The sequence below is a fragment of the Haematobia irritans genome, chromosome 1 (assembly GCF_050003625.1).
Source record: "Haematobia irritans isolate KBUSLIRL chromosome 1, ASM5000362v1, whole genome shotgun sequence".
NCBI lineage: Eukaryota > Metazoa > Arthropoda > Insecta > Diptera > Muscidae > Haematobia > Haematobia irritans.
In genome coordinates, this window is record NC_134397.1 from 236872665 (window position 1) to 236896610 (window position 23946).

The 23946-nt window shown below is 33.5% G+C and overlaps 2 protein-coding genes and 2 long non-coding RNA genes across 7 annotated transcripts; 2 read left to right on the top strand and 2 right to left on the bottom strand.

Moving 5' to 3' along the window:
- Positions 1-421: 421 nt before the first annotated feature.
- B52 (serine and arginine rich splicing factor B52) lies at positions 422-13115 on the bottom strand. 4 transcript variants are annotated; one of them, XM_075305500.1, is made up of 10 exons: positions 12977-13115; positions 12542-12730; positions 12410-12480; positions 12236-12349; positions 7235-7334; positions 3733-3806; positions 3350-3649; positions 3112-3273; positions 2574-2601; positions 496-1185 (listed from the first exon to the last, which is right to left on the bottom strand). In XM_075305500.1, the coding sequence occupies exons 2-9, from the start codon at positions 12665-12667 to the stop codon at positions 2595-2597; spliced, it is 954 nt and encodes a 317-aa protein (XP_075161615.1). In that variant the 5' UTR covers positions 12668-12730; positions 12977-13115; the 3' UTR covers positions 496-1185; positions 2574-2594. The 4 variants fall into 4 exon arrangements, with proteins under 4 accessions (XP_075161472.1, XP_075161615.1, XP_075161542.1 ...); XM_075305357.1 differs by lacking the exon at positions 2574-2601 and having other exon boundaries at positions 422-1185; XM_075305427.1 differs by lacking the exon at positions 2574-2601 and having other exon boundaries at positions 825-1152.
- Positions 13116-14527: 1412 nt separating this feature from the next.
- On the bottom strand, positions 14528-14947 carry LOC142234546 (uncharacterized). The gene is made up of 2 exons (XR_012721650.1): positions 14785-14947; positions 14528-14716 (listed from the first exon to the last, which is right to left on the bottom strand). It is a non-coding gene; the product is annotated as an uncharacterized LOC142234546 (long non-coding RNA).
- A 5-nt stretch (positions 14948-14952) lies between these two features.
- Positions 14953-16755, top strand: LOC142234487 (uncharacterized). Its single transcript, XR_012721635.1, has 3 exons — positions 14953-15467; positions 15533-15959; positions 16025-16755. It is a non-coding gene; the product is annotated as an uncharacterized LOC142234487 (long non-coding RNA).
- A 2065-nt stretch (positions 16756-18820) lies between these two features.
- LOC142234610 (heterogeneous nuclear ribonucleoprotein 87F-like) lies at positions 18821-23738 on the top strand. The gene is made up of 4 exons (XM_075305802.1): positions 18821-19033; positions 19505-20474; positions 21521-21630; positions 22404-23738. Exons 1-3 carry the CDS (start codon positions 18989-18991, stop codon positions 21622-21624), a joined length of 1119 nt encoding a protein of 372 aa, XP_075161917.1. The 5' UTR covers positions 18821-18988; the 3' UTR covers positions 21625-21630; positions 22404-23738.
- Positions 23739-23946: the final 208 nt, after the last annotated feature.

Here is a 23946-nt window from a genome sequence, read left to right on the forward strand (position 1 = left end):
AGCTGTTCATAAGATGTAAGCTGAGCCTTGAAAAAATCGATAAATATCTAATGAAAGTATATGTTATCGATTGTTAAAAAAAAATAACGCTTTTTCAAATTTGAATTAAATACCGCTAGCGAAACCAAATTGGCCACTCTGCAACGTGAGACTGATAAGTAACGCCATCTATCGGATTATTTTCTTTGCTGGCCAAAGGAAAATTAGCTTCTTTCACCTCCATCCTTGCATTTCTTATGATTTTATAAAGTCATAAGAAGAAAAACAAATAGTTTTCAGTTGTTCAGAGTTTATACTTTATTTTCAAATATGTTATTAACTACAATATTGTAGAACCAGGATGTTTACTTATATATCATAATCATAATTTATGACCATTACTTGTAGCCATAACATAAGGGAGGGGACGCGATTGATGGAATAAATTTGAAATGTCAAATTGTTTATTTCTTTTTTCTTTGCTGTTTTGATACATATAATCATAAGAGTAGCACATATGCTTTAAATATATATGTGTATGTATATTTGGTAGGGGGAGGGGGAGGAGTTTTTAGATAGACAACTAAATATTATATTAAAAATACATATAAAAAGAATATGTGTCTTGCATTTAGCTGATAGAGGGAATACCAAACTGCTGTCAAATAATAATAGTAATATCGTTATGGGTTACTATCAAAAACATTATACTCGTAATGTAGTAAAGATGTTAAATCAACCGACCATTACGACCATTAGTTCAGAGGAATGGTATATTTTACATACGCTTATTACTACTACTATTCCCAGCGTTGTTGTATGTCTCTACACCAAAGGTTTTGCTATTTTTTTTAATAACATTGTTACTCTTTTAATATTTGTTTTCTTGCCTTTGTGTTGTGTTGATTATAAATTTAAGTAAAATTAAAAAGAAATACATAAAGAATCAAGAAATGGAGGAGTTTTAAAGTAAAAAAAAAATTATAAGGTAATTATAAAAACAGGGAAAGAAGAAGGAAAGATTATTGAATGACGCTTAAGCGCCAATGTGAATTCTAATAGGGGGGTTAGTCTATAATCTAATCGTCCATACTCTCATTTGTTCTGTCTGGAGAGGCATTACCATTTTTCGGTGATACTGATCGTGATCTAGAACGAGAACGTGATCGGGATCTGGATTTGTTGTCGCGAGAAACCGAACGGTCGCTGAAATGAGAAGAGATGGAAAAAAGAAAAAGCAAACGAATGCACAATAATTAGCGAAAGGGGGAACAATAAGGGATACAATTTATAAAATAAAAACTAATGTTCTATTCACATAAACAATTAATTACAATAAAGCAAAACAAATTTATAGATACTAAAGTGCATAGCATAAAAAGAAAGACTTTTATCCACCACAGGTTTTATGCACGATCTAAAGTATGTATTTTTAAAGTCATCTACTACATTTGTGTGTATGTCATACAAAAGGACGCCACTATGTGACGAATAATATCGATACTGAATAGTTTTATGGTACACGACTGATATAGAATTAGGAAATAATCTGACATTTTTACAAGAATTCAAGGCAATTTTTAGAGTTTTCATCTTAAAGACTTTTTCTTTTGCTACAAGAATATAGGCGTCTTCGAATTACAACAGACTGTTTTACCCTTATGAATTTTAATTTTACAATGGAAGCATTACATAATTGCAAATCAATGAAATTTGCATTTGATGGCTCATGAGTTCAGCTCGACTTTACGTTTTCTAATTGAGTTGTATCTACTCTCAGCAAAAAATTCGGCTTTCGGACTTGGATAAGATAGAAGTTTATTTTCTGTGGCATTAGGCTTTAACTGTAAATTATTAGAAAATTAATTCCAGATATATTCTCCCTGTTTAAATTTGAAAATATTGAAAAAAATTTTAGCAGTTAAGCATATGGGAGCCAACGTGGTGCAATTGTTAGCATGCCCGCCTTGCATACACAAGGTCGTGGGTTTGATTCCTGCTTCGACCGAACACCAAAAAGTTTTTCAGCGGTGGATTATCCCACCTCAGTAATGCTGGTGACATTTCTGATGGTTTTAAAGCTTCTCTATGTGGTTTCACTGCAATGTGGAACGCCGTTCGGACTCGGCTATAAAAAGGAAGTCCCTTGTCATTGAGCTTAACATGGAATCGGGCAGCATTCAGTGATAAAAGAGAAGTTCACCAAGTTGGTATCACAATGGACTGAATAGTCTAAGAGAGCCTGATACATCGGGCTGCCACCTAACCTAACCTAGCATATGACATGACTATATATATACTGCAGGATGACGGACATATCTTTAGTCCGCCGTTCGAACACGATATAAAATGGGGGATACTTATCTTTGGTGAATGTAGTGGACTTTTTGAATTTTTTTCACAAAATTCGTAAAAAAGAACGTCGCGCAACTTAAACTACGCTTTTTTGTCTAAAATGTTGGGAAAGCTTTTTTGAGGTATTGTTATCATGCATTTTATGGAAACAGAAAAGTAGGAAGCCAATAATCGTATCACTAAGACTGTGCTTCACCTGAGGTGGAGAATGGAAACAAATTTTCAAGTTCGTCTCTTACTTGTGATTATTTTTTTTTTTCTTAACTTCTGTTTTTTGCGAATTATAGGTTATTGTATGTCAAAAATGAAGATGCACCGAAAGAACATAGAACATTTTTGGAAATTTAAAATATATCCAAAAAGCAGTTCACATAAAAATGGGAGGAAAAGAAAAAAAGGAAGACAGAAATATAGCAAATAGGAGAGGAAAGAAATGTAATTAATGATAAAATGTAATCAAGAACGTACTCGAACATTAAACATTATTGAGAAACGTTTAAAGGGGGAAGATTGTATATAGGAGACGAACGCGATTGTCATCACGTAATCGGGATAAAAAATGACACATCCACATACATAAATTTGTTCGTGATAAAATTATAATTGTGCAAATTGTTCAATCAATCATTCGGTAGTAGTGGAAGGTTTTCATTATTACCAATCAAATGTTGTGTGTTTTTGTGTGTGTGTTGCACAACAGAAAATAAAATGAAAAAACAAAATATTTATTTAATAAATAACACGATCTAAATGTTATGTGGACGAACAGCAACTTACCGTGAACGAGAATCTCTACGAGATTTGGAACGGGAACGTGAGCGTGATTCGCGTTTTGAAACGGAACGGGAACGAGAGCGGGAATCGTCACGTTTAGGAGAACGTGAACGAGAACGGGAACGTGGTGACTTAGACTTTGATTTAGAGAGTTCACGTGATTTACTTGAAAAAATAAAAAATGCGAAAGAAAAATATGAAAATTCAATTGTTATTAGCATCAATTTAATTTAATACTTACTTCGAACGTGAACGAGAACGAGATTTAACTGGTGACTTGGACTTGGAGCGGGCTCCGCGTGATTTAGATCGGCTTCGTGACTTTGATCGAGAACGCGAGGAGCGACGAGAGCGGGAGCGCGAACGTCTGCGAGAACGTGATCGAGAACGTGAACTGGACGAGCCAGATTGGCCGCGTCCACCACGCCCGCGACCGCTACGACGATCTTCAACCAGACGTATGCGGCGACCGTTCAAATCAGTATCGTCCAATTTCTCGATCGCAGTCTTCATGTCAGACAACGAAGCGAACTCAACCACGCTGTTGTTGGATAAACCGAAAAAAAAAAAAAATCTCATCAGCAACAATAATTCACAAAATCCCACTTAACATTAATAACTTACCCTTCATTACGTCTTTGTTTGTGTGCATCGGCATAGGTAACTTCACCAGCTTGACGCATGTAGTCTTTTAGATCCTGCATCGTCATTGAATTTATTTTGTAGAATAAATAATGCCATAGAAAAAAAGAAATCAAAAAGAAAAAAAAAGATTAGTACATTAAAAATCCAATTTGCAAACGAGCAACACGAAAAGAATTGAATAGAACTTGTCAGTAATTTACATTGTGTAAATCGTCGTGTGAGTCGCTTGCACCCAAAACAGTCATCTCCTTGCGGAAAGAGCCACATGTTTGCGCAAATTAGAGTAGTAGTAGAGAAGCAAAATAGAACAACGCACTGACAACTAAATTGGCCTTCCTTGAAATAGTCCTTTTCCTGAATGTACTGCATGGGGTTGAGTCCGTGGTCCCTCATCTGCCTGAATTCCACCATAGGCGGCATAGATGATTATCTAATTGTAAATACCACCAACAAGTTCATTCAATTTTCTGTGTTTAAACTCTTTCTAGGGTTCTTAAAAACAATACACACGATATATTGTTGATGGAAACGAAAAAGCATCCTTTTGAGATGTTGAAAACAGTTCTTACTTAGTAAATTTCTGTTTTTACTTGTAACGTTTGTTTGTTCGGACCAAACCAACCAGATTGATAGATGTACACGACTTCGTCGTCGACCAACTGACCAAAGATACGCACACACAGACAGGCTTGTGCTGAATAATGTTTGCTTAGTGTGGATCGTTGTAAGACGTACTTTCTCAAAATGCTGTAAATCTGGTCAAGTTGTATGGAGACGATCACACATTTCATCACCTCAAAGTAACGCACATAAACACAATTGGCTGGGATTATTTTTTTTTTGGGGGGAGGCACACACACACATCGTCATCACCATCGTCCTTAAATGGGTGTAGGTTGGAAGGTCGTTGCATGTTTTATATATCCCACAAATGTTACTAAATGGAAAATTGTCAAAATTGCGACGTAGCTGCAACTGTGGTTTTGCCAGAAAAATAAGTTGCACAAGGTAGCCAGCTGGCGATTTAGACCAAACAACGAACCACAACCAATCAATCGATATATCGCAAACTTATTGTAAAAGTGATGTTTCGGGATGGTGTCTGTCACAAAATGGGAGACGGGCCGGAAACGGAAGGAGACCTTAAACCAGTATCGTCTGCCAAAGATTGTTTGCCAGAGAACCCTTTCAAAATGAACCTATGGGATGTATGCGTATTGGGCCAAAACCGTATCGCAACAAAAATGTACTGCGGCAACTACTGAAAAAGAGAAAAATTGTGAACATGTCCAAAAAAGACATCGACGATTTTTTGTATTTGGATAGTAGTAGTGGAGTAACGCGTACATATCGATGTCTTCAAGATCTTAGGGAATAAACGATAGCCTCATCATTATTAGACTCGAACTTGGTAAGCGCTGGAAGTTGTCATCTACACATCAACCATCATGAGAAAAGAATCGCATGTTATCTTCTAGAATTGGTCATATATTGATATAGCCCTCAGAGAAATTTTTGAATTTATGATAATAAGCCTTCGGATGATGTTTGTTCATTCATCACACATCTGGCGCGTTATGAATCTGTTCTGAAGGAACAAGACAACCCATATGTATCACTGTCCGGGATACAATGTTTTGATGGATATGGGGAGTCTCCTCACTAAGATGTTTTCCATTTCACTATCCTCTATCAGACATCTTGTCGGATTGTTTTTCGTTCGTATGGATTTCCATTGTCAAATTTACGCGTCATATAAAGCGTAAAGAACGCTTATGTAATTTTTTCTAATCCAAGCCGACTTTCTTTAGATCTCATTAATTTCACATTCACATTTTGGACCTCCTCACAGCAAGTCATCATGCCATCGTTTTATGTGCTTAGATTACGAGGGAAGGAACATTCGATAGATAGTTAGCCATTAGACAGACTCTAGAATTAAATGTTTATATTTCAAAAATGTTAATTTTTCCACAAAAAAAAACGTTTATTTATTTTTACAAAAATACCTAAAATAATGGCATCACACCATTCATATTCACATTCATTCACTCTTTCAATCTCTCTTCCAATTTCAACGACAATAATGTATAAATTCACCAACTTCATCAAGTTCAGGTATTTCTTAAATGATTCATAAAGTAGTTGAGAGGAGTATCAAATGTTTGTCGCAATGAGGACATAACACTCAACACTCTCCCTCTACCTACCACAATCCTCTGAACATGAAACCCCTTAGTACTCTGATGAAATTGTTGATTCTATACATTAGTGTATAGATGACAACAGCTACTGTTTGTGAAGTGTGATCATAATGATGCAATAATTTTGGATTACTCGCAAGTCGTTTGCCTTCTTCATCCGGTTTGTAATACTGATTTCTTTCCATCGTTTGGTTGCGATACGATAAAAGAAACCGTTTATAGAACGTTGGATTAATCAAAAGTTCGTCTCTTGTTGAATATGACATATTCCTAAATGACATCTTCCAAGCAAACGTCCATGGTAGTCTATATCTCAAGCTATGGCATAATTAGCTTGCTCCTCAATTGGCCTGCTGCCTGGCTTTGATAGGATTATATTAGCTTCAAACTCATTGTAAAGATTTTAGATGGCTCCAGAAGTCTCCAGATATCAAAAACACACCTCTATGTGGAACAAAAGAGAATAACATTCTCCATGGGGGCAACCCAATTTTGCTTGCAAAATTTATTTTTGGACATCCTCTCTAGTGGTAAGTTTGGCCAACATCATTTTTCCCATTGGTTACTTTTTTTCGTCTGTTTTCTGTGTGGTCACCTAAGCATTGCGTTTTTAGAAACCCATTCATACTCTCTGGTGGTTACTCTTAGGACGCGAACAGTGGTAATTGAGGTTTGATGATGTACCCATCATGATTTGTGGCGCATTTCTTTTCGTTTTTGGTTTTAGTTATTTTTGTAGTATATAATTCACGAAATAGAAATAATAATGGAGGGGGTAAAATGATAACAATAAGTCAGTTTCTTTCGATTCGCTTCTATGTTTTTGTATATGTAATATTTATATGTAGGAGTTATGTATATATACGATTAAAAAAAAGTTAAGAAAAATGTAGTAGCAGGGTTTGGATTGTTATTATTGTTGTTGTTAAATTTTATAATATACCCAAAACAAACATAGGCAAATAATTAGGCAAACCTTTCGTAATGGAAAGAGGACTGGGAAAGGGGAGAAAGTAACAGGACATAGAAATTTGAAGCATGCAAAAAATTACATGACATCAAGGAGTATTGTAAAAAAATTGTGTATTTCATAAGCTCAGTATGCATTATATATGCTCGCTCTGTCTCATTGTTATCTTTTCTCCAATTGAAAAGATAATTTTCAAATTATTTCAGTACTAATTATATATGAAATAAAATTCTTTGGTTTTCTTATTTTAGGGAACACTAAACTACAAAAACAACGTAATTTATAACAAAAACTTTCGAATACATACCTGCCAGCTGACACGGCTCGATAAGTTTTCAACAATTAGTCGATATTCGGTGCGCAATGGTGGTCCATAGCGTGAGTTCGATCTGTTATTGTTTTTATTCCTAAAAAATTTGAAGAAATTTAATTTGAATTTAGTTGATTTTTGATTTAGTATAACATTTAGTGCTAGATTTAGTTTGTATTGAAATTTATATTATCCTATTATTTGATGGATAACCATATAGGCTATGTGCGACTACACCAAAAAAATATAATTTTTTTTTTTTCAAAATACACCAAGGGACACTTTTATAATATATGAAAGAATAACAAGTGGTACAAACACACGATTTTGTATTTCAGACCTATGTAAGTTACCAAATTCGTATAAGGATGGCCATTATTGTATTGTCTTAAACAGTGTACGAAAACAAACGAAACGATTGAGGTACGTATCATTTAAAGTCACAAACTTTTCAATTTTCGTCAATCGTTTTGTACGCAGGCAAAAACAAAACAACAAACATTTCAGAAGCAAAAGAGACGAAACGATTGCTTTTATGCTCTTCGGATTTGCGGCGCCAAGTTGTTTCGTTCAAAGACCTTATAATACATAGATGAGCCATGTTTGACAGTTCCGAAGATTAAGAATAAACGAAAAAAATAAGAACACGCTTACAATCTCTTTCGTTTCCCTTTTTGTAGTTTACCAATTTTACACAAAATAAGAACGTTTATGATGCAACAGAGGATTCATAAATAAATTAATATATTAAAAGTTCATATTTGAACAAAAAATTGTGACCAAAACCGCGAAAATACGAAATTTAATTTTGAGCAGCATTGCTCTTTACGAACAACACAAAGCAAATGCGCGAAAATTAATGTTTGGGACTGACTCTTTACGAAAAAATCAAAACGAAATGTCTGAAAACTAATTTTTGGAACTGACACATTTTTTTTAAAGAGAATAGTGGATCATCTATGTATTATAAGGTCTATGGTTTCGTTCGGTAACGAAATGGGAATAAAACGTTTGCTGAGCGAAACGATGTTAAAAACGTTAAACAAAAATCTTATGTACCAACATAACAGGTGTTATTGTTCGAGGAATAAATTGAATAAATAATGCCAAACAAAAATAAATAACATTCAAGGTTTTTCTTCTTGTAACGACTTAATGAAATGTTTGCGAAACGTTTGCATTCAATGTGTACTGTTTTGTTTTCTATATTTTACTAAGTACCGCAGTACTTTTCAGTTTAGGTTTGGTTTCCACTCACGAACAAAAACAATACAAAACGAAAGACAAGTGCCGTTATCTTGGGTTTTCGTTTCGTTTCGGGTATGTGGATTGTACGAAACGGAAACAATTGGAAACGTTTTGTTTTGTGTTTTCGTACGCTGGTCTTAAATAAATAAAATTATCTATGGTGGATTTTAGAATAATCGAGTAATTGAAAATAAAACTTTGTATTATAACGAAATTGAATTACTGGATTGTTTTAGATGACGTGGGTAGTAGAGAGCTCGATCGATAATCGGCCACGAATCGGTCATTGGCGTCAAGAGGCCGATTAATCGAAGCCGTAGCTTTTTGTATAATTTATTTCATATCGAATTGTCCGTGTTGAATTTTTCTCAGTCAAAAATCAGTACGAAATATACAATATATGATATCAAATTTCAGAAAAATTCTTTTAGTTCTAAAATAATATTAGAAGAAATGGACTGAATTATCTTTTATTATTGTATTTATGCCTTTGTTGAATAAAATATGCTAATATTGAACTATATCACACCAAATGATTCTAATTAAATTAATTATTGCATAAATAAACTATTGCATTGCTTTTTTTTCCGGACATTGGCTTATGCCAAAAAAACCCTCATTGGTCGGGTTCTTGTGGGTAGTCCCTTAAGTAGCCTCACGAGATGATACAATGCACTTTAAATGTGTTTGTTTTTTGTAACAATGTTTTACAATCGGCAGGCCCTAGGATTTTTTTGTTTGTTTTTACCGTGTTCTTCCATAACGATTAATTTTTTGGCTAAATACTTATGGGACCACCCATGTATTATCATCCCTCCAACTGTAAGAATACTAACACATTCATAACATAATATGTTGACATAAATAATACTCTTCCTGAAAGCATTATATGTCAAAAATGTATCAAGTAGTTAAAACTTTCATAGAGTTAGTCCTCGTTCGGAAAGAAATGTGCCACTACACGACATTTTTCTCGGATAGTCAAAAAAGCCACAGCAATTTGTTAAAAAAAATAGAAATGATGATCACCCAGACCGAGCGTTTAACTCGAAACATTTATTTTTCATATCAGAGGCATGGGGGGAAAACATGTTCCGATATTCGGAATCGCAAGAATTTATTTCTCTTTTAACTTCCCATTAAAGATAACTTTATTACCAAGATTTAAGTTTCTAAGATGTGTTTAGAAATTATGGCTAAACTAAAATTTTATGATTTACGCTTCCGAATTTTGGAACATGGGGGTATTGAAAAAATAACTATGTCGATTGAAGGTGTTCACAATTAGATTTTTGATCGCTGTTAAGAGTCGAATAAGTTTTTGATAAAAAAAGAAAAATCAAAATATATAGCGGTGTACTTATGCCGATCTCGGCAAGTTTCTATATGTGATCAAAAGTTTTGGACGATCTAGACGATAATTTTAATTAATAACATAGGGACTCAAATATCAACTGCTATTTAGATAGTACAAGCAAATTTCTAATTCGACATCATTTATACAAATGGATTAATTTTCTCTGTTCTGGACGATCTCAAGATATCAACTGATGTGTTAAGAATATCCTGGTTCAATCGACTATGAATTCAATTTTGATGGCCCAGATGAATTTCTAAATGAATTATATCCAAATCACTGTACATCATATCGACAAGTAGGGTGTGCTCTTACTTGAGATTTTGATTTATTCGTTTAACCGAATTTTAGAGAGCTGAAAAATTATTAATAATAACAAGACCCAGAACAAATACATCAGTGGAGATCATCAAACTTTATAAAATGTTTAATGGCAATTAAAAAAAAAAAAGAAATAAAACTTAGAACATATAAGCATGTCCGCCTTATATTAGGTCTGTTCGCGTACTTTTCCAGTAAAAACTAGCAAGAGAGTAAAAGTGTACTTGAATCAGGCAAAGTATGCAATCGTTTGCAAGCTTTTTCTGTCAAATGTAAAAAAAAAACTATCGGATTCTCGAACGAAGCTATTGACTAAATCTAGCATCAACCAAGGACTAGGACAATATTAGTATGTCGTTAGTTAGTGGCGCAATAGTTAGCATATCGCTTCGACCGAAAACTAAACCATTGCACAGCTTTTGTTTATCTTCTCTCTTTGCTGTTGGTGACATTTCGTAGTGATTTCAAGATTCTCTAGGAGTTTTCACACATAAGCTCCGTTCGAGAACCCGATAATTTTAGATAATTATTTCAAAGTCATTCGTTTACACCAAAACGCCAGCAAAAGAGAGCCGGAGAGAGATTACATTTGACAGTTATGCGATAGAGAAATTGCAAGTTTTTGCTAGAGATTTTTTCCCAGTAAAATGTTGCAAACCATAGCATACGTTGCCAGCTGGTTATTGATAACAAAGTACCAATGTACATGTTCGGCAACTATGATAGGAAGTTAAATATACAGGATTCGTTTTTTGTTTTCAATGTTTTAGCAGCTGAAATTTTCAATGTGCAAATAGTTACTGGATACCGTTCGTGTACTTTTCAGCAATTTTAAGCAAAGAGTGTAAAATACACTCTTACTCTCTTGCTAGTTTTTACTGGATATTTTTTTACTGGAAAAGTACGCGAACAGACCTATAGTTAATCGCAGTTTAGACTCGGCTATAAAAACAAGGTCCACCCATTGATGAGGGAAATTCACCATCTGATGCAACAAATACAACGTGGGCAATACAGCCTATTATGTCTGTAACAAAAGACAGCTACTTTACCTAGCCTAGCATAGTAAGCCGTCACATTATGGGTTGGAGTAGAAACCATCTTACTCTCTTGCTAGTTTTTACTGGATATTTTTTACTGGAAAAGTACGCGAACAGACCAATAGTTAATGGCAGTTTAGACTCGGCTATAAAAACAAGGTCCACCCATTGATAAGAGGGAAATTCACCATCTGATACAACAAATACCACGTGGGCAATACAGCCTATTATGTCTGTAACAAAAGACAGCTACTTTACCTAGCCCAGCATAGTAAGCCGTCACATTAAAAATTCGATACTATTACAAGAATAACGTGTGAACATTTTGATGTATAAATATCTAAACGAGGATATAGCTTTTAACCTTCTGTAGCTGAGGTGGTCTAATTTTAACAATAAAACTGACGAGGGGTCCAGCAGACCTCATTTCTAAAAACTGATATCCTACGTTCACATTTCGAATTAAAAATTGTTTGGCAATATTTTCCTTAAAAGCATATGGTTATTAAGCAAACAAATCTAAAATATTTTTTTTAATAAAAAGAAAATGTACTGAGAGCGGAGACATTGATGATTCGTACTTTAGGAGGATACACAAGAAAATTAATTTTGCGGTGTCTGTCAGACCACGACGTCAGCTACAGAGGGTTAATATTTACGTCCTAACTATTTGAGCTAATATGAAATTTTTAGAAATTTGGTACCTAATTAAAAAAATATAAAGATATTGAGTCCTCTTATTTCCTCGTTTGGGAAATTTTTTGAAAATAAGTTTCGTTATCACAATTCATATCGTTTTTACGCTAGTATATAGAATAACATAAACTATGAACTTTGATTATAGAATAAATAAGTTGCATTTATTGTTAATATGTTTAGAGCCGATTCCGTGTTCATTTCTCTTCACACATGCATACTTTTTCACCCCTATTGTCTAACAAAAAGTAATGAAGGCATTTCCACCCCTATCACAAAGGCGACACGCTGGTCAAATTTCCCATAGCTTCTAAATACAAATTTTAATGTACTCACTTGTCATTATATCGACCTCCTCCACGCCGACCACTATCATATCGGTCATATCGATCCCGATGACCTCCTCCTCCACCGCCTCTGGCTGTGCCACGAGCGGGTTCTACTACAACTCTAAAATATAAGAGCAATTGTAAATAAATCGAATATAACAAATTTTCTATATATTATTACCTTTCTCCCAGTAACTCCTTCCCATTTAATTCATAAACTGCATCATCTGCATCACGATAATCTTCAAATTCCTAAAAAAATATATACACACTGAATTTCCATATCGTACTTTTTCATTCTTTTTAAACTTACCACAAAACCATAGCCATTTTTAATTAAAATGTCGCGTGTTCGTCCATATCCCTTGAAGAAACGTTCCAAATCACGTTCTCGTACACCATAGGGAAGACCTCCAACATATACGCGTGATCCTACCATTTTGATATATTGTCAATTTTTAATGTTCTTTATAAACTGGGATGATGATGTTTTCACTTCTTCCTGTAATCAAAGGAATAATGCAAAATTGGTTTTATATAATATATTCACTACCACAGAAGCATATAAAATTGTAAGTCATTGAATTTTATTGGATACGAGCAAAAAAAAAAGTAATACAGTTCTGCGCAAAACACATTTTTCCCCCAGTAAAATTGCAATATGGCGTCACCGGGTACATAATTTGGCCAAACAGTTTTTCTTAACTCTTCCAAGGCAGAATATGGTTTTTCGAAGCGGTTTTCTCACCTTTTTGCTAAACAAATTTAGCAGAACAAATTGCGCCTACTTTGCACAAATTTCTATCAAAAACTTCACGGCAGTTTACTCTTTTTTCAGCGCTATAAAAATAATGATAAGATTTCACGACGCTACGAACGGAAGTAACTACTTGTCAAATTAGGTACCCAAGTTCTTAGTAACCGGTTCTTAATGGCGCGCATTTTCTTTAACCTGTAGAACCTACTGCAAACGCGTTTGCCGTAACATTTTTCGAAACGCATGTTCATAAGAGCGCTTTAAATTGTACAATTATTAAATTGTGAAAAATGTTCTATATGCGCCGTTATATTATGTTATGTTTATCCGGACAATAATGCCCGTTGGACATTTAGGTAAGTACTATGTTCAGTAGGGCTGTCATTCGGGATCGATTTTTATAAATCCCGGAATTCGGGATTTTTTCGAGATCCTTTAAATCTGCAGCACCAAAAAATTGTTGTACATTAAACCAATTTAGTTTAATTAAACCCATGCCAGCATTTCAAAGATCCATTTAATCCCAAATTCATATCGCTATCTTAATGCGCTTTACAGACTATCAGTTATTCCGGACGGAATGTCGGTGTTTGTAAAGAATCTTACAGTGTGTCGGATCGATACGACATGTCGGCGATGACAAAATAATCGGTAAATGTGTTATCGACCCCATAAACATTCAGCAGTATCGATTATGCCTTCGGACTTAACTTATAATGTGTACAATATATGGGATATGTTCGACACGAGCACTGTCGTCCGGAATAACTGATAGTCTGTAAAGCGCATAAGGTGGGTGTTAAATTCGAGTTTAAAGGTAGGTACTATGTTCTGTTTTCGAGTTGAAATTTTCGCGGTTACTTTATTAAAACAGTTCAATATGAAGCAGAAAAATTAACTCACTTGACGCGCAGTTTCTTTTTCCTAAAGATTTCGGCGAGGCTTTACAGGAATATGTTTATTTTCATTTATAATTTTGATTATATAAGGAAAAGTAATCGCGAAAATAAAGTGGTTTTCAACTCGAAAACCGAACATAGTACCCACCTTAAGGTGGGTATTAAGTTCGAGTTTAGCCGATAAAATCGATTTTTTACGATTACTTTTCTTAATTAATCCACTTTAAGGAATACAAACTTTGTGAAAATTTGCTTTGGGCTATTCCCTATCAAGTTATAATAAAATTTGCAACAAATATGTATAATTCTATGCCTTTTTTACCGATTAAGTTTTCACTTTAGCGGCTAAACTCGAACTTAATACTCACCCTGCCAATATTTTTTGAATTTGGGGGCGCTTCTGAGAATCCCCACTACGTCGAAAACAGTCATATACGATATCCAAAACTCCTCGGAAAAGCGCCGTCACTATTGAGAAGTTGTACCACGCCAAGTTACTACAAAAAAGTATCGCATGAGTGCAATTATTAGGTGCCCTTCTGGATACATTTAGAAGGACGCCAATAAGAGCCCCTTCAAACAATCAGACAAAGTGCATTTTAAGATAGTTGTAAAAGAAACATTGTGGTCAAGTGAAACACGATTATTTAGATGTCTATTAATTTTATTAAACATTTATAAATTCTCATAAATATAACATTTATACGACTATCACATCACATTTAACATATTTTTATGCATTAATAAAATATTGATGTTGAGTTACAAGTTGCAAGTTACATGTTGTAGCGTCTATCAGCCAGTGCTTTTATTTCCAATGGAGGCAGCGTGTCTGGAAAAATATTTGAAAAACTATCACTTTATTCCATTTGGAAAGTCAAAAATTGTTCACCAATATACCTTTCACAATTTTAAGCGAAATAACTATCTTTTCAGCACTTCATTATCATTTTTATTTAAATAAATTATAAGAAGCTAGATGTGCTTGGTGTTTCACAAAATATAAAATGGCTCTTGTAACAATAGTAATGGCAAAGAACTTTCATGCGAATAGTGATGGCAAAATACTCCCAATAAACACAGGATGAGCGTTTTTCAAATGCAATAACTTTTCAGTTTGAGGGTAACTATAATTATCAACATAAATTCAACTTGACTTGAAACAGCTCATATTCAATACATCTTCAAATTGTTTGCGAATTACTTCCAATTTGCCAAAATGTTGACGAAATCTTTGAAAAGGGGTTGAAGATAATATGAGAAAACTTTGACAAAACACTACCCTAAAATGCAACGAAAAAACCATGTGGTTTTCAATACTTGTTTGTGCAACGAAGTTCGTGGTCAATTGAAAGAAATAAAAAACATTTTAGACAAAAAACTGAATTTACTCCAAATAGTTTCTAATAATACGTATGTGAAAATAAAAAAATGATATGAAACTTTAAGGAAGACACTAAATTATATCTCTTTGCCGAAAACTAAAATTATGGATTCTACGTTCTTTAAAACATTAAAAAGCTGACCGATGAAAAAATGTTGGACAAGTAACTGGAACTGCTTCAAATAGTTTATAATAATTGGTAAGTCAATATGAAAAATTAAATCAACACTTTAGAGAAGTCACTAAATTTAAATCTCATTGCAGAAAACTAAAATATTTGGATGCTGCATTCTTGGAAGCATTAAGAGGTTGACCAATGAAAAATGATGGTGGCTTATCGAAAAGAGAAAGTTTCCATAAATCAAAGTACAATGAATTAAACTTGGTATTTATGCTTTTCCATATCAACTACTGGGTGATAATTCGCATCAAGACTATAGTTTAATTTACATCGCATCATCGGTTTAATTTGATATTTTGTGAATTGAAATTGCTGGAAATTTATTCTAACTCTCTAGTCATCAAGTTCCTTGCTAATTTCCCGAATTTTAATGAGTTTTACAAGAATTTTGTTACACCAACGTTCTTGAGGAATTTTGTGGGTTTCAATACATTTTGTGCCACGATGTACGTGGTCAGTTATTTTTATTGGCATAAAACTGAAATTAATCCAAAACGGTAATTATAATTGGTAAGTCAAAATAAAAAGTGAAATGAAAACGTACTGGAAATCACAAAACTCGATTTTTTTTGCAGAAAACTAAAATCATTGGATGTTATATTCTTGGGAGATGTTGACCGGTGAAAAAATGATGAAGGAAACAACAAAGAAAAGATTCCAGAAAACTTGCAAAGTGCAACCAATTAAAACAAAGTGCAGCAGTTCCTAAATCAAGAACTTCTGGATGAAAATGTGCATTACATCAATTTACATTCCGTCATCAGTTTGATATTTTGTGAATTCCTCTTGATGGAATTGAATTCTAACACGCAGGCCAGCAAGTTCCTCGATAGTAATTATTTGAAATTGTCAGCATATTAATTAATAATTAGTTAATTAATAGTTATGTGACACCAACATTATGGGGGAAATTATACATGAAAAATGTTTAACTTATTTAAAGTTGTATTGATAGTTTTAGTTATTAATACCTTTAATAAGATAATTATGTTTTGATGGAATCTATTCTAACACGCAGGCCAGCAAGTTCCTCGATAGTAATTATTTGAAATTGTCAGCATATTAATTAATAATTAGTTAATTAATAGTTATGTGACACCAACATTATGGGGGAAATTATACATGAAAAATGTTTAAGTTATTTAAAGTTGTATTGATAGTTTTAGTTATTAATACCTTTAATAAGATAATTATGTTTTGATTGGTATTATAACATATTATTATTTTTATATATTGTTAATGTTATTTTTAATATTATTATATTTTTAACGAAAAAAATTAATAAAATGTACAAAATCACTAGAAATTTAGTGTTGACTTTCAGTAAGAACTGGGATTGACTTTCATGCAAATTGTGGTTAGAAAATATTCGCAGCAATATTAGTTTTTAATTTGTCTCACATTGAAAACTGTTTGAGAAATTATTGAGTAGCAATGCATTTCAATTTGAGGATTACAATTGAGAGATTATTGCTATTGTGTTGAATTTTACTGTTGAGGGTAATGTCTGTTTTTTGTTGAGAACGCGATTTTCTCAACAATTTCTCAACTTGAATATTACCCTAATCCTTTGAAAAAATGTTTGAAAAATTATTGCATTTTATTATTTTTCAAACGTTTGTGTTTATTGGGCTATCACAGTTGGCGATTGTTGCAATGTCACTTACGAGTCTGTGGTAGCGATGAGGATGAAATGGAACTTTGAAATGCTGGCAGGGATAATACAAGTTTCTTTTTTTTTTGTGTAGTAGTAGATTGAAGTTTTGTTGGCTGGAGTACGTTTTGTGGTGGAAGGAGGTATGTTAGAATGTTATATTTTTGGTGCTTTTTGACCTTCGGGGGTTGGCATCACTGGTCATCTCCATCCAATTCAGCATCTTTTGGTGGATCAAAATCATTATTTCTGAACCGTTCAAACCATCTTTCGCATGTTGCTTCTGATAGAGCATGATCACCATATGCCTCCTCAAGCATGTGATGCGTCTCTGTAGCACTTTTCTTCAAATGAAAACACAAAATTAATGCTTGCCGCAAATCATCACATTCTGGTACAAAATTCGACATTTTTAACACGACGAAAAAATATGATGTTGTCTGTTCACTGACTTGATGCATACTAAATATTTTTCACAGATGTTATAGCCAGGGCTGCCAATAACATTTCAAAAAAAGAAAATCGACACTGTTTTCGGAAAACATCGTCATAAACGGCACTTGCATTTTAAAAATCTCCAATCGGTAATGTAAATAATATTAAATCAAAATGTATATTTTGGCCAAAAACAAAAAAGTATTTATTTCATAGACGAAACAGAAAATTAATATGCACAACTATGTATTTTAATACAAAAAATAATGCGCTTTACAGATTATCAGTTATTCCGGACGGAATGTAGGAGTTTGTAAAGAATCTTACAGTGTGTCGGATAGATACGACTTGTCGATCGGTAAATGTGTTATCGATCCCATAAACATGCAGCAGTATCGATTATGTGCACAATATAATAATCGGAATAACCGATATTTTGTAAAGCGTATAAGATTCTTTACAAGCACAGACATTCCGTCCGGAATAAAGGTGTGTACTATGTTCCTTTTTCGAGTTGAAAACCACTTTATTTTCGCGATTACTTTTCCTTAAATAATCAAAATTATAAATGAAAACAAACTTATTCCTGTAAAGTCTTGCCGAAATCTAGGGGAACAAGAAACTGTGCATAAATTGAGTTAATTTATCTGATTTATATTGAACTGTTTTAATAAAGTAACCGCGAAAATTTCAACGCGAAAAGCGAACATAGTACTTACCTTAACTGATAATCTGTAAAGCGCATAATATATAACCTTATAAAATTAGAAATGAACAAAATTACGGTAAGAGATGCCAAAAAAAAAACAAAATACCACAAATGGAAAAAATTTCGCTAGTTTTTCGCAGTTTAGGTAAGTACTATGTTCGCTTTTCGCGTTGAAATTTTCGTGGTTACTTTATTAAAACATTCCAATATAAAGCAGATAAATTATCTCAATTGATGCGATGTTTCTTGTTTTTCTAGATTTTGACAAGACTTTACAGGAATAAGTTTGTTTTCATTTATAATTTTGATTATTTAAGGAAAAGTAATCGCGAAAATAAAGTGGGTTTCAACTCGAAAACCGAACATAGTACCCACTTTTTGGCGGGAACTGGTATGGTAATTTACTATATATTTGTAGTGCTTTTTGAACTTCGGGAGTTGGTATCACTACGTGGCAATATATGGTTACTTGGTTATAACAATGATACAACCATGTGCTATTAAACGAAGCGTTTGTAACTTAACGAAAGTAATCGGCTTGGAGAAAACGTAATCGGTAATACCGGCCGCGTTTTTTTCCAAAAGATTGTTGGAAGCCGCCCGGTTCAGTTCGTTGTGTATTTGATCGCGGAATAAATAGCATACTTTTCCATAATTTGGAAAAGATACCAAGCCTAATTTAATTGTCAATTGAAGTTTTATTTCATATAATTGAGGAAAGTTCTGTAAACAGTATTTAAAATGTCGCTCAACAACGATAATGGAAACTACAATAACGATGACGAGGTAAGATTTCTTTAAACGTGTTGATTTTCCTTTATTGCTTTCGACGCGTTATTTCTTGCTTCTACTTGCAACCAGTCAATAGAACGTTTTATTTTATTCTTATTATTTGGTAGATATAAAGAAATTACAAAATTTAATATTGCAGAAAATATGTGTGTATTCAGCATATCTTTTTTCCTTTTTCCAAAAATACAAAATGGCTACCTCCGCCTCTATATGAGCTGTACTTTCTCGTAATTGTGTTTTTACCGGTATGTATATATGTGTGTATATCCATATATGCATATGTACATACTTTTTTTCAAATGAGATGAAAAAAAGTTGTTAACCTCTATTTTTTCGCGTTAATTTAATTTTGTTCAATGTCAACGAACCTTGGAAATATTAATTCTTGAGAATGAGTATACTTTATAGAAGTATAATTTCTTAGTGCAGCACCATCAGTGACATTTTTCTCTATTATATTTTTAGCAAATTTCCGAGCCTGAGCAGCTACGTAAATTGTTCATTGGCGGTTTGGATTATCGTACAACCGATGAAGGTTTGAAGGCCCATTTCGAGAAATGGGGCAACATAGTCGATGTTGTAGTCATGAAAGATCCTAAGACGAAACGTTCTCGTGGTTTTGGATTTATCACTTATTCACAATCGTATATGATTGATAATGCCCAAAACGCACGGCCACACAAAATCGATGGGCGCACTGTGGAGCCTAAACGTGCTGTACCCCGCCAAGAAATTGACAATCCAAATGCAGGAGCCACCGTTAAGAAATTGTTCGTGGGCGGTTTACGCGATGACCATGATGAGGAATGCCTTAGAGAGTATTTCAAAAGCTATGGAAACATTCTGGGTATAAATATTGTATCGGATAAGGAGACAGGCAAAAAGCGTGGCTTTGCCTTTGTCGAATTTGACGACTATGATCCAGTGGACAAGATTATTTTACAAAAATCCCATACCATTAAAAACAAAACCTTGGATGTTAAGAAAGCTATTGCCAAACAAGATATGGACCGTCAAGGAGGAGGTGGTGGTGGTGGTGGAAATCAAGGTGGCGGTCGTAATCCAGGAGGTCCACGCGGTGGCGGTCGTAACGATCGTGGAAATCAAGGCGGTGGTTGGGGTGGTAATCGTCAAAATGGTGGAAACTGGGGTGGCAACAATAGTTTCGGTAACAACGGTAACTTTGGTGGCAATCAAGGCCCTGGAGGCTGGAATAACCAACCAGCACCATGGAATAACCAGAGTGATGATTGGAATAATGGTGGTGGTTTCGGCAGTGGACCACAAGCAAATGGTGGTAGCAACAATGGATGGGGTGGAAATAGTGGTGGTGGTAACTTTGGCAACGATTACCAACAGAGCTACGGCGGTGGTCCACAAAGGGGTAATAACTTTGGTGGCAATAACAGACCGGCACCTTATGGCTTCAATAAGGGTAAGTTGTATATGTATATTATTCGTGGCAATTCTTTGTCTCTTTGGAATGGAGGGTAGGTTTAGAGATTTTTAAGATTTTAATCTGATATAAATATTTGGTTAAACTTGTCTGCTATCAATCGTAATTTTCGAATATGTATTTATTGCAGATGTATTTATAAATCCATTCTGAGTGAAGTTCATTGAAGTAGTTTCTAAGATTCAGTCTATAGTTCTGCATTCTTTTGGTTTCTTTAATCATATTTGTCCATTATGGTAAAAGCCTATTTTTCAATTTAATTCTACTGATTTGTTTGTTAGTTCTTCGGATAGCAGTGACTGGACGAAAATTGGGCTCCAATTTACCCATTTTAAATGGGTACATTGGCGCCTTCGTGATGTTTCATTATCACCAGTACATGTGGACAAATCTATATCAGTCATTCTAAATTTCTCGTTCACATTTGCATGACTGTGTAGACTGATATGAGCAACAGAAGTTTATTAGCCATTTGATGGGTTATAAATCTGTCTTTGTTTTATGGTCTCATATATGAAAATACAGCGTTATGAAATGATAAAAGTTAAGAACTTCCACTTATCGGAAAATTAAATGATGAGCTCAAAATTCGTGTTGAATAATGTATTTAAGTATGACCAATGGATTGTAAAATAAAACTATAGGATAAAAATATTATTTTGAAAATGTTTCATATATTCAGATCTTCTGTGAGTAGGCATCCTCATCGTATAGAATATATCCACTAGTGATTTAGTTATACGATCAGCCAAAAATGATACAAAATCCTCAAAAAAATGAATAGATTCAATACTCAAAAACAATTTTTGTAGGGGTACCTCAAATTGCGACCCTATGTTGTAGGTTAGAAGCTTCATGGAATTCCTTCATGAATAGATATCGCGTATTTTGTGGCCACTTTAAATGAAATGTTATTGCTCATTTCGAAACGGCTCAATGGAATTGAAATAATCAAGATTAACATTATATGAAAAAATTTGTTGTATATAAGAAAAAATAACAAAAATTATTATTTGTAATTGCAGGCGGAAATCAAGGAACTGGCGGCGGAGCAACGGGTGGCAACTTCGGTAATAACTACAATAGCGGAGGTGGACCGGGTAATATGGGCGGAAACAGAAGATATTAATTTAAGGTAAGATTTTATAGAAAAATCCCATTTTTTGTTTTTAATGTAGGTTATTCACAAATATGAGTCATTGGAAAATTACAGGAGTTATGTTATAATTATTTATGGCTTTTGGCGTCTTGTTACGATCTTGAATTCAGCCCTTGATCACCTATGCATACAAGGCCATTTCAAACAGGGCAGTAACAAAAATATGTGCCTAAAAGTCGATGGATTTTAAATCCGCTTTTTAACAATAAAATTAATGGAAAGGTCAATTATAAAAAATATATATTATTTTTTTTTTTTTTAATATTTTCCATTATAGTCCTAATTCTAACTGAAAAGGTACAACAAGATTGTAAAAACTCGAAAATTTTTTTTTCCATTAATTCTTTTTTTTTTCTTTCATAAATTTTTAAATATTCGTTTATTTCACAAACCCCCTTTTCTGAATCGACAATACATTCAAATTGAGTTCAGAAATCATTTTTTTTGTTTCTTTTTCGATTATACATATAATAAATCCTTTCGAAAACTAATGTAATTGTCAATGAGAGTATGATACTAATGAAAGCTGAAAAAGATATCTAGTTCATGTAATTTTTTTATTGACTCATATTATGAATTACCAATTGTAAATAGTTTCGTTTACTATCAGCGTTCTGTTGAACTGATTGTGTCGTGGAAGGGACATCAGTAGTCTCCAAATCGCTGACCATATACCTTTCAATTGATATTCTTAATTTTTGAAGCTAATTTTTTTCTTACATTTAAATATTTTCCCTCCGCAACTTTAGGTAAAATAGAGAAATACTATCAAGCAAAAAGAGAACAGAGAAAGAGAGGCAGGCAGGATAAAGCAAGGAGATATACAAGAAGATGATGAAGGAAGAATAATAACTAACTCTAGGCTCAAACATACAAACAAGGCAGGCAATCAGGCAGGCTAATCAGGCATATCTAAATATAATCAGATAAAATAAGCCATTATACCGTAACAAAGGAGCAAGGAAGGAGATTTAGTTTTACTAATTCTATTCCTAGTTTATTTAGCCTGTGTGTATAGACTATTCAGTTTGAAGTCGCAAATCGAAACAAAACGGTTCCAACATCGTCTAGCTATATTTGAGTGTTGTGTAAACCTTAAGAACTCTATTATCCTCCCCACCCTGCTTTATAGGCTAGTAAGCATTGTCGTCTCTACGTATGTAAGAAATATTTATAACAGAAAATAATTTAAAGCCAAGTTAAAAAACAAAAAGAAAAAAACTAATAACAAAACATCTTGGGATATATTAACTTGTGGATGTCAAAATCTTTATTACGATAATTTTGTGCCCCATATATCGCCACATGAATTTTATATATAGCCAGTAGCATAGTAGTATATATAATTTTTAATATAAACTTAACCACAGACACAGCATTCATTTTACAAAAATAAGCCAATACAATAACAAAGATTTCTCTATAAACTGAAATCTTTAGAAAATTTATAAAAAAGACCTAATAAAAAGAAAATGAAAACAAACACCATAAACATCCTAAGAAATCAAACAAGTCAGTTTGTAACTATTTCACCATGGAAGAATGTAGTGAGAGTAATACATTCCTGCATAATTCTCACACAACTAGTACTAAAGAAAAATTTATCTGTCAAAATTTATGTTGAAAATTAACTTTTTCGCTTCATCTTTTTTTTTTTTTAATTAAGAAAATATTCCTTATACATAGTAACTAGTCTTTTTGTTTTGTCAGTGTATTTAATTTTTTTAAACATAAAGAGGATGATATAACAAAATCATAATTCACAATTTTATCTATATAGCTTTAAGAACTTTTGGTACACTTTCCAAGATTTATACGAAGGAAACAAAAGGGTGAGGATCGAAGATCAACTTTTCGAATGTTGAACATTTCTATATATGAACAAAATATATGTGGTCCACTTTTGTTTTATAATGGTGTATCCTAAGCAGAACATGTTTGATAAAGAATAAGCATGCAACTCTAGCATTTAAGGCATATATGAATTTATATAAATCATACCTAGAAAGTTTACGAGATCAAAATATCACAGGAAATCATATGTTGCAAGCGCAGAAAATAAAGGAAGTTTATGTGAAGAAGTAGACTGTTCGAATATGGCATGCTTTTTAAAACTCTCCACCATAGGATAGCGGATAGAATATATAAGCATAGATATGGGTTGCCCGTCCGTCTGTAAGTTTGCCCAATTGCCTCTAATACCATTTGCCAAATGGAGAATCCCAGTAGAAAGATACCCATGACACTTCCGTACTTTGTTGGTACATTTTGATTAAAGCTAGTTGATTAAAG

Coding starts and splice junctions, on each gene's coding strand:
- B52 (XM_075305357.1), bottom strand. CDS start 12,667: ATGGTAGGATCACGCGTATATGTTGGAGGTCTTCCCTATGGTGTACGA. Junction 7,335..12,235: donor GGAGGTCGATATAATGACAA/GTGAGTACATTA, acceptor CAAATTTTTTAG/GAATAAAAACAATAACAGAT. Junction 3,274..3,349: donor CGTTCTCGTTCACGTTCGAA/GTAAGTATTAAA, acceptor TATTTTTTCAAG/TAAATCACGTGAACTCTCTA.
- LOC142234610 (XM_075305802.1), top strand. CDS start 18,989: ATGTCGCTCAACAACGATAATGGAAACTACAATAACGATGACGAG. Junction 19,034..19,504: donor ACTACAATAACGATGACGAG/GTAAGATTTCTT, acceptor TTATATTTTTAG/CAAATTTCCGAGCCTGAGCA. Junction 20,475..21,520: donor ACCTTATGGCTTCAATAAGG/GTAAGTTGTATA, acceptor TTGTAATTGCAG/GCGGAAATCAAGGAACTGGC.